Source organism: Lepisosteus platostomus, chromosome 16, assembly GCF_059453375.1.
Source record: "Lepisosteus platostomus isolate fLepPlt1 chromosome 16, fLepPlt1.hap1, whole genome shotgun sequence".
In the NCBI taxonomy this organism is placed as follows: domain Eukaryota; kingdom Metazoa; phylum Chordata; class Actinopteri; order Semionotiformes; family Lepisosteidae; genus Lepisosteus; species Lepisosteus platostomus.
The window spans coordinates 826,312-840,034 of record NC_142626.1 but is presented as its reverse complement, the minus strand read 5'-3'; the positions used below and the strand labels follow the sequence as shown (position 1 = coordinate 840,034).

Genomic DNA, 13,723 nt, shown 5'->3' with positions numbered 1-13,723 from the left:
TCCCAGTCCTTTGCCCTACTGGCCCACAGACAATCATTACCAGGCTGGCTCTCAGGTACGTGACTGGGAGAGCAGGGTGCCGGCTCGCTGGACCTCACTGGGAATTGGCACAGCTCCCGACGAAGCTGGCCGCCAGAAACGACGCTGGCTTCCTCCTCGTGAGCTCATCGCAGTGTGCCACGCCCACGCCAGCGCCCGATGTTAATGGGGCGTGTCGCCTTAACGAGGCTGACGAGCCACTGTTTAACTGCGCTGTCCGCGAGAGGACTGTAAATCCTGCTGCATCACGGGGGCCTGGAAGAGAGTCAAAGATCCGTTATTATTGATGTGTGCCCTTAAAGCTGAGGAGTAAGAATCATTTTCTTATTGTTTCAGAACCCCTGGGGTCCAGACTCTTACTGGACACGCTGTACAGACACCCCTGGGGTACAGACTCTTACTGGGCACACAGTACAGACACCCCTGGGGTCCAGACTCATATTGGACACTCTACAGACACCCCTGGGGTACAGGCTCTGACTGGACACTCTGTGTCACAGGGTTGCTCTGTTTCACCGGACATTGATGAGTGAGGTCAGCTCCCGGCGGCCTGCGTCTTGCTCTGGGACTCTGTGCTGTGAAGGGGGCAGTGGAGCTGGAGAGCTCTCCTACTGGAGCACAGTGACTGGGGAAAAGGGGAATCACAGTTAGAGATTCTCCTGGACTTTGGAATCTTGTCATGAGGAGAAGGTCAATTGTTCCTGGCCTCCTCCTCCTCCTCCTCCGTAGGAGTCTGGCCAGGGACTCTCTCTCCCAGTGCCTCAGCTCTCACCACTAGCCCACACTGCCTCCCTCTCTCTCTCCCAGTGCCTCAGCTCTCACCACTAGCCCACACTGCCTCCCTCTCTCTCTCTCTCCCAGTGCCTCAGCTCTCACCACTAGCCCACACTGCCTCCCTCTCTCTCTCTCTCCCAGTGCCTCAGCTCTCACCACTAGCCCACACTGCCTCCCTCTCTCTCCCAGTTCCTGTAAGAACAACAATAATAATAACACTTCCTCACACTTCTGTTACTCTCTTCTGGACACCCCACTCAGAGCTCTGTACAGGTCATGGGGATCCCCTGCACCCCATGAGGGGTAAAGGCCAGGGGGGAATATGGCCAGGGCACTGGGGTAACACCCCTACTCTTTTTGAGAAAGACCCTGGGGTTTTTAATGACCGCAGAGAGTCAGGACCTCAGTTTTCTGTCTCTTGTCCTTGGACGCTGTAAGACTCCCCTGTCTCTATGGCTCCTGCTCCTGGCTTATTGTTTTACACGCCATGTTGCCCATTAATCCGCCCCCCCCACACGCATACCTCCCTCTCGCTTATAGTAAACCCAGAAAACAGTAACCAGTCCCACAGGATTATAGGAGTTTATGTAACCTGCTAGAAACACAGAGCAGAGTAGAAGCCTCTCGCTTGCTGGACGCTGAAGACTGACCGCACACAGCCTGCAGCTCGCTGGACACTGTAGACTGACCGCAGACAGCCTGCTCACTGGACACTGCAGACTGACCACACACAACCTGCTCACTGGACACTGAAGACTGACTGCACACAGCCTGCTCGCTGGACATTGAAGACTGACCGCACACAGCCTGCAGCTCGCTGGACACTGCAGACTGACCGCAGACAGCCTGCTCACTGGACACTGCAGACTGACCACACACAACCTGCTCACTGGACACTGAAGACTGACTGCACACAGCCTGCTCGCTGGACACTGAAGACTGACCGCACACAACCTGCTCGCTGGACACTGAAGCCTGACCACACACAACCTGCGGCTCGCTGGACACTGAAGCCTGACCACACACAACCTGCTCGCTGGACACTGAAGACTGACCACACACAACCTGCTCGCTGGACACTGAAGCCTGACCACACACAACCTGCGGCTCGCTGGACACTGAAGACTGACCGCACACAGCCTGCTCGCTGGACACTGCAGACTGACCCCACGCAGCCTGCGGCTCGCTGGACCCAGGGGTTTCTGGCCCCCGAACATCATTCCTGACTCGCTCATTCGCCCCGCCTGTCGCACCCGGACCTGAGGGGTGAGGCGTGAGGTCAGTCCAGCTGCGTGGTCCACGGTCAGCTGTCCACAGCGCTGTCCGTCAGCCGTCTGGTGGGGGGGTGTCCGAGAGGAGGCGGGGGGGCGCGCTCTTCCCGGGTTTTTCCCTTGCTGGTTCCTGCTCCCGGGAGCTCGGCGCATGGCCTTCGCGGACGTGCTGGAGCAGGTGGGCGGCACGGGCCGGTTCCAGGCGCTGCACGTGGTGCTGCTGGCGGCGCCCATGCTGCTGGCGGCCAGCCACAACCTGCTGCAGAACTTCGCGGCCGCCGTGCCCGCGCACCGCTGCCGCGCCCCCGCCAACCTGTCGCGCCTGGCGCTGGACGCCCGGGGCCGGCCGGCGCCCTGCCACAGGTTCGCCCCGCCGCGGTGGAACGGCAGCCACAACGGCTCGGACCCGGGGCTGGAGGCCTGCCAGGACGGCTGGGAGTACGACCTCTCGGAGATGAGCTCCACCGTGATCACTGAGGTACAGGGCCCGCCCCCTCCCCTCTCTCTCCCCCTGTCTCCTCTCTCCTCTCTCCTCTCTCTCCTCTCTCCCCCTGTCTCCTCTCGCCCCCTCCCCTCTCCTCCCTCGCCTCTCTCTCCCCCTGTCTCCTCTCTCCCCTCTCCTCTCGCCCCCTCCCCTCTCCTCCCTCCCCTCTCTCTCCCCCTGTCTCCTCTCTCCTCTCTCCTCTCTCTCCTCTCTCCCCCTGTCTCCTCTCGCCCCCTCCCCTCTCCTCCCTCGCCTCTCTCTCCCCCTGTCTCCTCTCTCCCCCTGTCTCCTCTCGCCCCCTCCCCTCTCCTCCCTCGCCTCTCTCTCCCCCTGTCTCCTCTCTCCCCTCTCCTCTCGCCCCCTCCCCTCTCCTCCCTCGCCTCTCTCTCCCCCTGTCTCCTCTCTCCCCTCTCCTCTCGCCCCCTCCCCTCTCCTCCCTCGCCTCTCCCTCCCCCTGTCTCCTCTCTCCCCTCTCTCCTCTCTCCCCCTGTCTCCTCTCGCCCCCTCCCCCCTCCCTCCCCCTGTCTCCTCTCGCCCCCTCCCCTCTCCTCCCTCGCCTCTCTCTCCCCCTGTCTCCTCTCTCCCCTCTCCTCCCTCGCCTCTCTCTCCTCTCTCTCCTCTCTCTCCCCCTGTCTCCTCTCTCCTCTCTCCTCTCTCTCCTCTCTCCCCCTGTCTCCTCTCGCCCCCTCCCCTCTCCTCCCTCGCCTCTCTCTCCCCCTGTCTCCTCTCTCCCCTCTCCTCTCGCCCCCTCCCCTCTCCTCCCTCGCCTCTCTCTCCTCTCTCTCCTCTCTCTCCCCCTGTCTCCTCTCTCCTCTCTCCTCTCTCTCCTCTCTCCCCCTGTCTCCTCTCGCCCCCTCCCCTCTCCTCCCTCGCCTCTCTCTCCCCCTGTCTCCTCTCTCCCCCTGTCTCCTCTCTCCCCTCTCCTCTCGCCCCCTCCCCTCTCCTCCCTCGCCTCTCCCTCCCCCTGTCTCCTCTCTCCCCTCTCTCCTCTCTCCCCCTGTCTCCTCTCGCCCCCTCCCCCCTCCCTCCCCCTGTCTCCTCTCGCCCCCTCCCCTCTCCTCCCTCGCCTCTCTCTCCCCCTGTCTCCTCTCTCCCCTCTCCTCCCTCGCCTCTCTCTCCTCTCTCTCCTCTCTCTCCCCCTGTCTCCTCTCTCCTCTCTCCTCTCTCTCCTCTCTCCCCCTGTCTCCTCTCGCCCCCTCCCCTCTCCTCCCTCGCCTCTCTCTCCCCCTGTCTCCTCTCTCCCCTCTCCTCTCGCCCCCTCCCCTCTCCTCCCTCTCCTCTCCTCTCCCTCCCCCTGTCTCCTCTCCCCCTCCCCTCTCCTCCCTCTCCTCTCCCTCTCTCCCATCTCCTCTCTCTCCCCGTCTCCTCTCGCCCCCTCCCCTCTCCTCCCTCGCCTCTCTCTCCCCCTGTCTCCTCTCTCCCCTCTCCTCTCGCCCCCTCCCCTCTCCTCCCTCGCCTCTCTCTCCCCCTGTCTCCTCTCTCCCCTCTCCTCTCGCCCCCTCCCCTCTCCTCCCTCGCCTCTCTCTCCCCCTGTCTCCTCTCTCCCCTCTCCTCCCTCGCCTCTCTCTCCTCTCTCTCCCCCTGTCTCCTCTCGCCCCCTCCCCTCTCCTCCCTCGCCTCTCTCTCCCCCTGTCTCCTCTCTCCCCCTGTCTCCTCTCTCCTCTCTCCCCTGTCTCCTCTCGCCCCCTCCCCTCTCCTCCCTCTCCTCTCCCTCCTCTCTCTCCCCCTGTCTCCTCTCCCTCTCTTTCCTTTCTCCCCCTGTCTCCTCTCCCTCTCTACCCTCTCCTCTCTCTCCCCCCGTCTCCTCTCTCCTCTCTCTCCCCTCTCTGACCATCCCTCTCTCCTCTCTCTCCCCTGTCTCCTCTCGCCCCCTCCCCTCTCCTCCCTCTCCTCTCTCTCCTCTCTCTCCCCGTCTCCCCTCTCCTCCCTCTCCTCTCTCTCCCCATCTCCCCTCTCTCCCCGTCTCCTCTCCCTCTCTCCCATCTCCTCTCTCTCCCCGTCTCCTCTCGCCCCCTCCCCTCTCCTCTCTCTCCTCTCTCTCCCCCTGTCTCCCCTCTCCTCCCTCTCCTCTCTCTCCTCTCTCTCCCCGTCTCCCCTCTCTCCCCTCTTCTCTCTCTCCCCGTCTCCTCTCCCTCTCTCCCATCTCCTCTCTCTCCCCGTCTCCTCTCGCCCCCTCCCCTCTCCTCTCTCTCCTCCCTCTCCTCTCCCTCCTCTCTCTCCCCCTGTCTCCTCTCCATCTCTCCTCTCTCCTTTCTCTCCCATCTCTGACCATCCCTCTCTCCTCTCTCTCCCCCTGTCTCCTCTCCCTCTCTCCCCCTGTCTCCTCTCCCTCTCTCCCATCTCCTCTCTCCCCCCTCTCTGACCATCCCCCTCTCCTCTCTCTCCTCCTCAGTGGGACCTCGTGTGTGACCTGCGCTCTCTGAAGCAGATGGGTCAAACCATCTACATGGGGGGGGTGCTGGTGGGTGCTGGTGTCTTTGGGAGCCTGTCAGACAGGTAAGTCCCGGTGCACACAGACACACCGCTCATGGCTCTAGGACTGTACCATCCCAATCCCCCCTTCTTCCCCTAGGCTGAATCAGCACCTGGAAACTATGTGTAAGTGCAGTTGAAACAGGAGGCATTTCTTTACACAAAGGGTGGTAGGAGCGTGGAACAATATAATTCACTCTCCTTTCTCTTCCTGTCTCTCACCCCTGCCCCTCCTATATCTCGGGCCCCTGCTCTCCCCCTCTCTCCCTCTCTCTTGCCCCCACCCCCCACTCCTGCCCCCTCCAGGTTTGGCCGGAAGTGGCTCATGCTGTCCGCTCACCTGCTCCTGGCTGTATCCGGTACCTGTGCTGCCTTCTCCCCCACCTTCCCTGCCTTCTGTGTCTTCCGGTTCGTGTGTGGAATGGCTCTGTCCGGCATTATGCTCAACTCCTTCTCCCTCAGTGAGTCTCCCTGCCAGCACATCTCTCCATATCAGTGCCTGTCTGTCTGTAGCAGTGCCTGTCTGTCTAGATCAGTACCTGTCTGTCTGTAGCAGTGCCTGTCTGTCTGTAGCAGTACCTACCTGTCTAGATCAGTGCCTGTCTGTCTGTAGCAGTGCCCGTCTGTCTAGATCAGTGCCTGTCTGTCTGTAGCAGTGCCTGTCTGTCTGTCTGTAGCAGTGCCTGTCTAGATCAGTGACTGTCTGTCTGTAGCAGTACCCGTCTGTCTGTAGCAGTGCCTGTCTGTCTAGATCAGTACCTGTCTGTGTGTAGCAGTGCATGTCTGTCTAGATCAGTACCTGTCTGTCTGTAGAAGTACCTGTCTGTCTAGGTCAGTACCTGTCTGTAGGAGTACCTGTCTGTCTGTAGCAGTGCCTGTCTGTCTGTCTGTAGCAGTGCCTGTCTAGATCAGTGCCTGTCTGTCTGTAGCAGTACCCGTCTGTCTGTAGCAGTGCCTGTCTGTCTAGATCAGTACCTGTCTGTGTGTAGCAGTGCATGTCTGTCTAGATCAGTACCTGTCTGTCTGTAGAAGTACCTGTCTGTCTAGGTCAGTACCTGTCTGTAGGAGTACCTGTCTGTCTGTAGCAGTGCCTGTCTGTCTAGATCAGTACCTGTCTGTCTGTAGCAGTGCCTGTCTGTCTAGATCAGTGCCTGTCTGTCTGTAGCAGTACCCGTCTGTCTGTAGCAGTGCCTGTCTGTCTAGATCAGTACCTGTCTGTGTGTAGCAGTGCATGTCTGTCTATATCAGTACCTGTCTGTCTAGGTCAGTACCTGTCTGTAGGAGTACCTGTCTGTCTGTAGCAGTGCCTGTCTGTCTAGATCAGTACCTGTCTGTAGGAGTACCTGTCTGTCTGTAGCAGTGCCTGTCTGTCTAGGTCAGTACCTGTCTGTGTGTAGCAGTGCATGTCTGTCTAGATCAGTACCTGTCTGTCTGTAGCAGTACCTGTCTGTCTAGGTCAGTACCTGTCTGTAGGAGTACCTGTCTGTCTGTAGCAGTGCCTGTCTGTCTAGATCAGTACCTGTCTGTAGGAGTACCTGTCTGTCTGTAGCAGTGCCTGTCTGTCTAGATCAGTACCTGTCTGTCTGTAGCAGTGCCTGTCTGTCTAGGTCAGTACCTGTCTGTAGGAGTACCTGTCTGTCTGTAGCAGTGCCTGTCTGTCTAGATCAGTGCCTGTCTGTAGGAGTACCTGTCTGTCTGTAGCAGTGCCTGTCTGTCTAGGTCAGTACCTGTCTGTAGGAGTACCTGTCTGTCTGTAGCAGTGCCTGTCTGTCTAGATCACTACCTGTCTGTAGGAGTACCTGTCTGTCTGTAGCAGTGCCTGTCTGTCTAGATCAGTACCTGTCTGTCTGTAGCAGTGCCTGTCTGTCTAGATCAGTACCTGTCTGTAGGAGTACCTGTCTGTCTGTAGCAGTGCCTGTCTGTCTAGGTCAGTACCTGTCTGTCTGTAGCAGTGCCTGTCTGTCTAGGTCAGTACCTGTCTGTCTGTAGCAGTGCCTGTCTGTCTAGATCAGTGCCTGTCTGTCTGTAGCAGTGCCTGTCTGTCTCCCCCAGCTTTGGAGTGGATCCCCACGCGTGTGCGCACTTTGATCGGCATGGGAACGGGATACTGCTACACGATTGGTCAGCTGATCCTGGCGGGCGTGGCGTATGTGATCCGTGACTGGCGCTGGCTGACCCTGGCCGTGTCGGTGCCCTTCTACGTCAGCTTCCTGTACTCCTGGTGAGGGCCGCCACGGGTTCGAGAGACCGCGGGCGTGTGTTCACCTCTGTGTACTCTGCGTGTATTACTCTGTGTGTGTGACCCTGTGTGTGACTCAGTGTGTGTGTGACTCTGTGTGTGTGTGTGTGACCTTGTGTGTGTGTTATTCTGCAGCTGGCTACTGGAGTCGGCTCGCTGGCTGGTTGTGAACGGGCAGACGGACGTGGCTGTGCGGAACCTGCAGCAGGTGGCACGGATCAACGGGCGCAAGGAGGAGTGCAACAAGATCAACTCCGAGGTCTGTCCGTGTGTGCCCGCCTGTCTGTCTGTGTGCCCACATGTCAGTGTGTGCCCGCCTGTGTGTGTGTGTGTGTGTGTGTGTGTGTGTGTGTGTGTGTGTGTGTGTGTGTGTGTGTGTGTGTGTGTGTGTGTGTGTGTGTGTCTCTCTGCCTGCCTGTCTCCCTGACTGGAGCAGCGCTCGGTGTCCACCCTCAGGGCAGTGTGATGTCTGTGTGTGTGTGTGTGTGTGTGTGTGTGTGTGTGTGTGTGTGTGTGTGTGGGGCAGTGTGTTGACTCTGTGTGTGTGTGTGTGGGGCAGTGTGTTGACTCTGTGTGTGTGTGTTGACTCGGTGTCGAACCCGTGTCTCTGCAGATGCTCCAGGCGGCGATGCAGAAGGAGATATCCTCCACCAAGAGCTCCCACACTGCGCTGGACCTGCTCAGGACTCCGGGGATGAGGCGAATGACTGCCTTTCTCAGCTGCGCCTGGTGAGGGCGCTGTCTCTCCCTCCTCTTCCCGAGCGGCAGAGTGCTCCGGACCCCGGGGGCCCCTCTCCCACCGAACTCTGACCTTCTGCGCTCGCAGGCCCTGCACAGGGGTGTCCAGCGCCAGGACCAGCTTAACTGAGCACACTGGCGGTAGCACTGACCTTATTAACATTAATTGAAACCATTAGCATCTTACTTGATCCAATTAGCACCTTGATCGAACCCTTTGATATTTTCCCTTAGCAGCTGATCTAATTAGCATATTCAATGACCCCTTTTATCTTTAATTCCATTCATTGGCATCTTAATTGGACCATTCCAGCTGGCTAACGGAGCCCATCAGCCTCTCCTGCTGACGTCTCCCCCTCCCCCGCCAGGTTCTCCACCAGCTTCGCCTACTACGGCCTGTCCATGGACCTGCAGAAGTTCGGCGTCGGCATCTACCTGATCCAGGTCATCTTCGGGGCCGTGGACATCCCCGCCAAGCTGCTCATCATGGCCACCATGAGCACGCTGGGGCGGCGCCCCTCGCTGAGCGGCGCCCTCACCTTCGCCGGCACCGCCGTGCTCGCCAACCTGCTGGTGCCCCACGGTCCGTCCCTGCCGCCCGTACGGGACTGGGGGGTGTCGTCACCCGTGAGCCTGTGTGGGGTTTGACGCCAAGCGTGGTTCTGTGCTGGACAGGAGGGGGGCAGTGTGGCTGGGAGGTTGCCGGTTCGAATCCCGCGGCCGGCAGAGGAATCCTATTCCGTTGGGCCCCCCGAGCGAGGCCCTTCACCCCAGCTGCTCCAGGGGCGCCGTGTAAATGGCCGACCCTGCGCTCTGACCCCCAGCTTCTCTCTCCCTGTCTGTGTGACTCAGGGAGAGCAAGCTGGGGTCTGTGGAAAGACACATTCCCAGTATGAGAAATTGTAGATGACCGATCAAGTGCCCTGGTCTGATCTGATCTGGAAAGAGACAGTGCCTGGGCTGTGGAGAGTCTCCAGGGGGGAGAAGAGAAGGGAAGCCGATAGAGGAAGGGAGAGCAGAGGGGGGGGGAGAGGGAGAAGCAGAGCCGGCTCTGGGGGGGGCAGGAGAGGGGTGAGGTCAAAGCCGGCAGACGGACAGAGAGGCGGAGACGGGGGCGAGCCCGAGGTTGAGAGAGGGGGGGGCGGTGCGATCCCAGCTCCAGGATCCTTTGGGGTTCGATGTCGAATGGGGGGTTCGGCGGTGTCTGGCTGGGGTTTCGCGGGACGGCCTGCCGCGTGACAGGTGTGGACAGGTGTGGACACGCGAGGACGGCGCGGTGACAGCCGGTGTCTCTGTGTGCAGATCTGCAGACCCTGAGGACCTGTCTGGCTGTGCTGGGCAAGGGCTGTCTGGCTGCCTCCTTCCAGTGCTGCTACCTCTACTCCGCGGAGCTGTACCCCACTGTCATCCGGTAACACCCCCGATTCCTCACCCCGTCACCCCCAGTCCTCTCCCTCTCTATACCGTGGAGCTGTACCCCAAATCTTCACCCTATCACCCCATCACCTCCAGTGTTGCTGTCTCTACTGTGGGGAGCTGTACCCCAGTTCCTCCCCCTATCACCCCCCCCTCTCTCTAGTGCTGCTGTCTCTCCTCCAGGGGGCTGTACCCCACCATCAGGGTGGAATACGGGGTGCTGATTCCGTCTCCCTCCTGCCCCCTCTCCCCAGACAGAATGGCATGGGGTGGGTGAGCATGATGGCCCGGCTGGGGGCCATGGTCGCCCCCTTGGTGCAGCTGCTGGGGGAGTTCCAGTTCTTTTTGCCCGGCCTGATCTACGGGGGCGCCCCCGTTGTTTCGGGGATCATCGCCGCCTTCCTCCCCGAGACGCTGGCAGTCGCCCTGCCTGACACCATCCAGGACGTGGAGGAGAGGTGAGGGGTCACGCAGGGGCGCCAGGGAGGGCTGGGACTGTTCTGACGCTGTCGGGCTCCAGAGGAACCTCCTTTTCCAAAAGACTGGACCTGAGCCACCGGACCAGCTGGTCTTATAACACTGGACCTGAACCGCGAGATGTCTCCCGTCCAAGTGTACAGTTCTGCACAACTGAATTACAAATGAATATATAAACTTCTGCTGACTTAATTACTGTTTGTTTTGACATTTTAACATGCGTCTCTCCCTGTTCCAGAGCGCAGGGGCAGAAGGCGGCGAAGGCTCCGCCCAAAAAGGAGGAGCTTGTGCTGAAAGAGGTCAAGCATTCGCTGCTGAAAGAGGCCATATGAGACCACGCCCCCAATCACAAATGACCACACCCCATCACTTCTATAAACACTCCCATTGGCCAGTCCTATCGCCTTATTGTCTGTATCCCATATATGCGCCTTGTCCACATGCCAGCGTATTAGATCAGTACCCAGAGTCTCAGGGTGTCAGCATCTCAGAGAGCTGATTGATTTTAAATTTTTTGGCTGCTAACGAGAGGAGGCTTGATCCCAGTGTGGCTCATCTGGTAGTCTAGTAGCGCAATCATTCTAAAATTTTGTTCATCACCTCAACCACCTGCTCCAGACACCCACAACTCTCCTTTGTGTAAAGAACTGCTTCCTGTTCTCCGTCCTAAATGAACGCACGTCCAGTTTCGACCGTCCGGCAGCACGTCTCTGCTGCTCCGCCGAGTCTGGCGCAGTCACCTGGGCTGACCCCGGGGTTCAACGAGCCCCTGTGCTTCAGCGTGTCAGCGGATGAGTGCGTCCCTGAGTCTGAGTGCGCCTCAGTGTGTCCGCGTGTCCACACAGCGCCTGTGCTCCCTGTATCGGTCAGACCACATACAGATACAGAGAAACAGGATCTAAGTAAAGAGGACATCACCTGTCTGAAGCACAGAGAGGGGTGAAGATGTATCCCAGGGGGAGGGAACAGCTCTGTACGGTGACCCTTCAAGAAAGCCTGGAAAGGGACGTTGCTCACTCGCCCTTGTCTTGCCTGGTGTGTCTTTTTCCTGCCTCATGTTTTCAAATCCTAAATAAATAATTTCAATAATCTAGCACATACCCTCTGGCTAAAACTCAGAGTCTGCTTTTGTTTGGTGGTTTTGAGATTATTTACAGGTACAGCAATACTGTATGAAATAAAAATAGTGCCGGATTCAGAAAGGTATTCTAAAGATTTAATTTCCTCTAGCCAGTATGTATAGAAACGTGCAGGATTTTTCCCTTCACCCGACTGAAGGGGGTGTCTTTCCAAGGAAGCACGTTCCAGAGGTAGGGTTGCCAGCTCTGGCTGACTGTGGGCCTCGGCGAGTTTTATTTTGGGTGGTGGGAGGGTTTTCTACAAGCTGGAGTGTCGATAAATAAGACACCCCCACCCAAAAGACTACAATTCCCAACATCCCCGGTCCTGAAGGCCGCGCCGTCGACGTCATATTCCCGTGACGACTCTTATTGCCTTCCGCTAGGAACTGACGGCTGCAGGTTTTACGACTTGAGCACTGGAACAGCGATGTCTGCACTCCTGCGAGGTGTCCTGACCGCCCGCTCGGCCCTGCGGGGACCAGCCATCGCCCAGCGGGCTAGTATTTACACAAAGCCGCCCAAGGAAGCGATCGGCACCGTTGTAAGTGTTCGGGAGTGAGTCTGGGCGCTGGCCCGGGATCCGGAGGGTGTCGCAGCCCGGGCGGAGAGCGCACCCGAGGCCGGGGATGTGCCAGGGGCCTACTTGTAATCGCCCGGAGGTCGACGTGGTGCGAGAAGTAAACAGTTCATGACGCTCAGTTATCAGCCGTAGTTGTGAATTTGGTCCTTCTTCCTGTTTTGCCGTGTGATGCGGGAAGGTCACGGTGTGTCCGGCTGGAGGTCGTTGATTCGGGTGGCGGGTTTAGCTGTCGGGATAACGTGCAGTCTTGGTTTTTAATACGCACACGGCCATCTCCCTAAATAGGTAGTAAGTAATAAGTAATATGGTTAGAAAGGGGGTCAGGGCAGATCGAGACGGTTTATCAGCGCAGGTGTGATGTAACCGGCCGCCTTTAAATAACCCCCTTCCTCTGCTGTGGGGAAAACCGACTCCTGCGGCTTCGGCCGGAATGGAGACGCGCTCTTCCGCCCACTAACTTCTTACGAATCAGCGCCGAACCTGACGTGAGCCGGCAGCCTGGGTGTCCGGGTTACGGGGACCCCAGAACACCCCCCTCTCCCCCCCCTAGCGCTGGGGAAGGTGGGGGGTGGGCTGCTCAGGGCTGTCGGAAGGGGTCCCGGCCGGAGTAGTCCCCGGCCTGCTGGCGCTCACTCTGACAGGTGATGGCTGAAGGCCGGCAGGGAAACCTCCTGCTGCTCCGGGGAATCCCGACTCTAGGCCCTGATCTTTATTCACCTCCCTGGCTCTGAATTGCCGGCTGATGCCTGATTCCTAGTTTTGTGGCAGAGCCTGGCTTTAGGAATTAGCTTCTAGTCCGTGAAGCGCAGCCAGGGATCTCCAGCTTCTCACTGTGCTTTGACCAACATTGTGCGGTCTGTGACCTGTGACCTGTGACCTGTGACCTGTGGGCACACGCCTCTCCTCGGAACACGGCGGGGGGGGTCACCCTTCCCTTTCCTTCCCTGATCCCCCTCGGCTTCTCTGCTCCCTTCCAGGAAACGGCCATCGGGATGTTTGCGTTCTCGCTCGCCATCCTGGGCCCCTCCGGCTGGATCCTGTCCCACATGGAGGACTACAAGAAGAGGGATTGAGAGAGCCCCGGGCCGGGCCGGACTGGACCGGACCGCCGCGGACCCCCAGGGACCAGCGCTCCCCTCCTTCCTCTGCCCCCGTCCGCGGGTCTCCCAGGAGCCGCCCGGCGCTCGCTGCCTCCACGTTGTTGTTGTTGTTGTGATGTTTTGTTTTTTTTGCCCTCTGACGAGTATGTTACAATAAAAGCTATTTAAACTTCCCTCCTGTCCTTGTTTCTCCCCGGAGGGCGCCGTCCGCCTGTCCTGCCCCACTCCACTGTGGGGTGTGCTGGGACACAGGCCTGGCTGCCTGGCCCTTCAGAGTGAACACAGCCTCACTGGACAGCAGCTGCAACAGGCATCTGCTCGCTTCATCAGCGGTTTGGAAGTTCCTTTAAACTGGGGCTGTCCGGTCCTGGAGGGTCAGTGTGTCTAGAACAGGGCTGTCCGGTCCTGGAGGGTCAGTGTGTCTAGAACAGGGCTGTCCGGTCCTGGAGGGTCAGTGTGTCTAGAACAGGGCTGTCCGGTCCTGGAGGGTCAGTGTGTCTAGAACAGAGCTGTCCGGTCCTGAAGGGTCAGTGTGTCTAAACAGGGCTGTGCGCTCCTGGAGGGTCAGTGTGTCTAGAACAGAGCTGTCCGGTCCTGAAGGGTCAGTGTGTCTAAACAGGGCTGTGCGCTCCTGGAGGGTCAGTGTGTCTAGAACAGGGCTGTGCGGTCCTGGAGGGTCAGTGTGTCTTTAGAACAGAGCTGTCCAGTCCTGGAGTGTCAGTGTGTCTAGAACAGAGCTGTCCAGTCCTGGAGGGTCAGTGTGTCTTCAGAACAGAGCTGTGCAGTCCTGAAGGGTCAGTGTGTCTAGAACAGAGCTGTCCAGTCCTGGAGAGTCAGTGTGTTAAGAACAGAGCTGGCCGGTCCAGTCCTGGAGGGTCAGTGTGTCTAGAACAGAGCTGTCCAGTCCCGGTCTTGGAAGGGCAGTGTGGGTCACACCTCCCCTGTCCTAGACACACTGACCCTCCAGCACTGGACAGCTCTGAGCAGGAATCCCTCACAGAATCCCTGCAGA

The 13,723-nt window shown here is 59.1% G+C and overlaps 2 protein-coding genes across 2 annotated transcripts; both read left to right on the top strand.

Moving 5' to 3' along the window:
• Positions 1 to 2,045: 2,045 nt before the first annotated feature.
• slc22a6l (solute carrier family 22 member 6, like) lies at positions 2,046 to 11,010 on the top strand. Its single transcript, XM_088608769.1, has 10 exons — positions 2,046 to 2,562; positions 4,961 to 5,064; positions 5,347 to 5,501; positions 7,093 to 7,261; positions 7,415 to 7,538; positions 7,893 to 8,008; positions 8,386 to 8,600; positions 9,320 to 9,428; positions 9,688 to 9,891; positions 10,149 to 11,010. Exons 1-10 carry the CDS (start codon positions 2,236 to 2,238, stop codon positions 10,240 to 10,242), a joined length of 1,617 nt encoding a protein of 538 aa, XP_088464895.1. The 5' UTR covers positions 2,046 to 2,235; the 3' UTR covers positions 10,243 to 11,010.
• Positions 11,011 to 11,392: 382 nt separating this feature from the next.
• Positions 11,393 to 12,884, top strand: LOC148646563 (cytochrome c oxidase subunit 8A, mitochondrial-like). The gene is made up of 2 exons (XM_088608806.1): positions 11,393 to 11,572; positions 12,589 to 12,884. The coding sequence occupies exons 1-2, from the start codon at positions 11,459 to 11,461 to the stop codon at positions 12,682 to 12,684; spliced, it is 210 nt and encodes a 69-aa protein (XP_088464932.1). The 5' UTR covers positions 11,393 to 11,458; the 3' UTR covers positions 12,685 to 12,884.
• Positions 12,885 to 13,723: the final 839 nt, after the last annotated feature.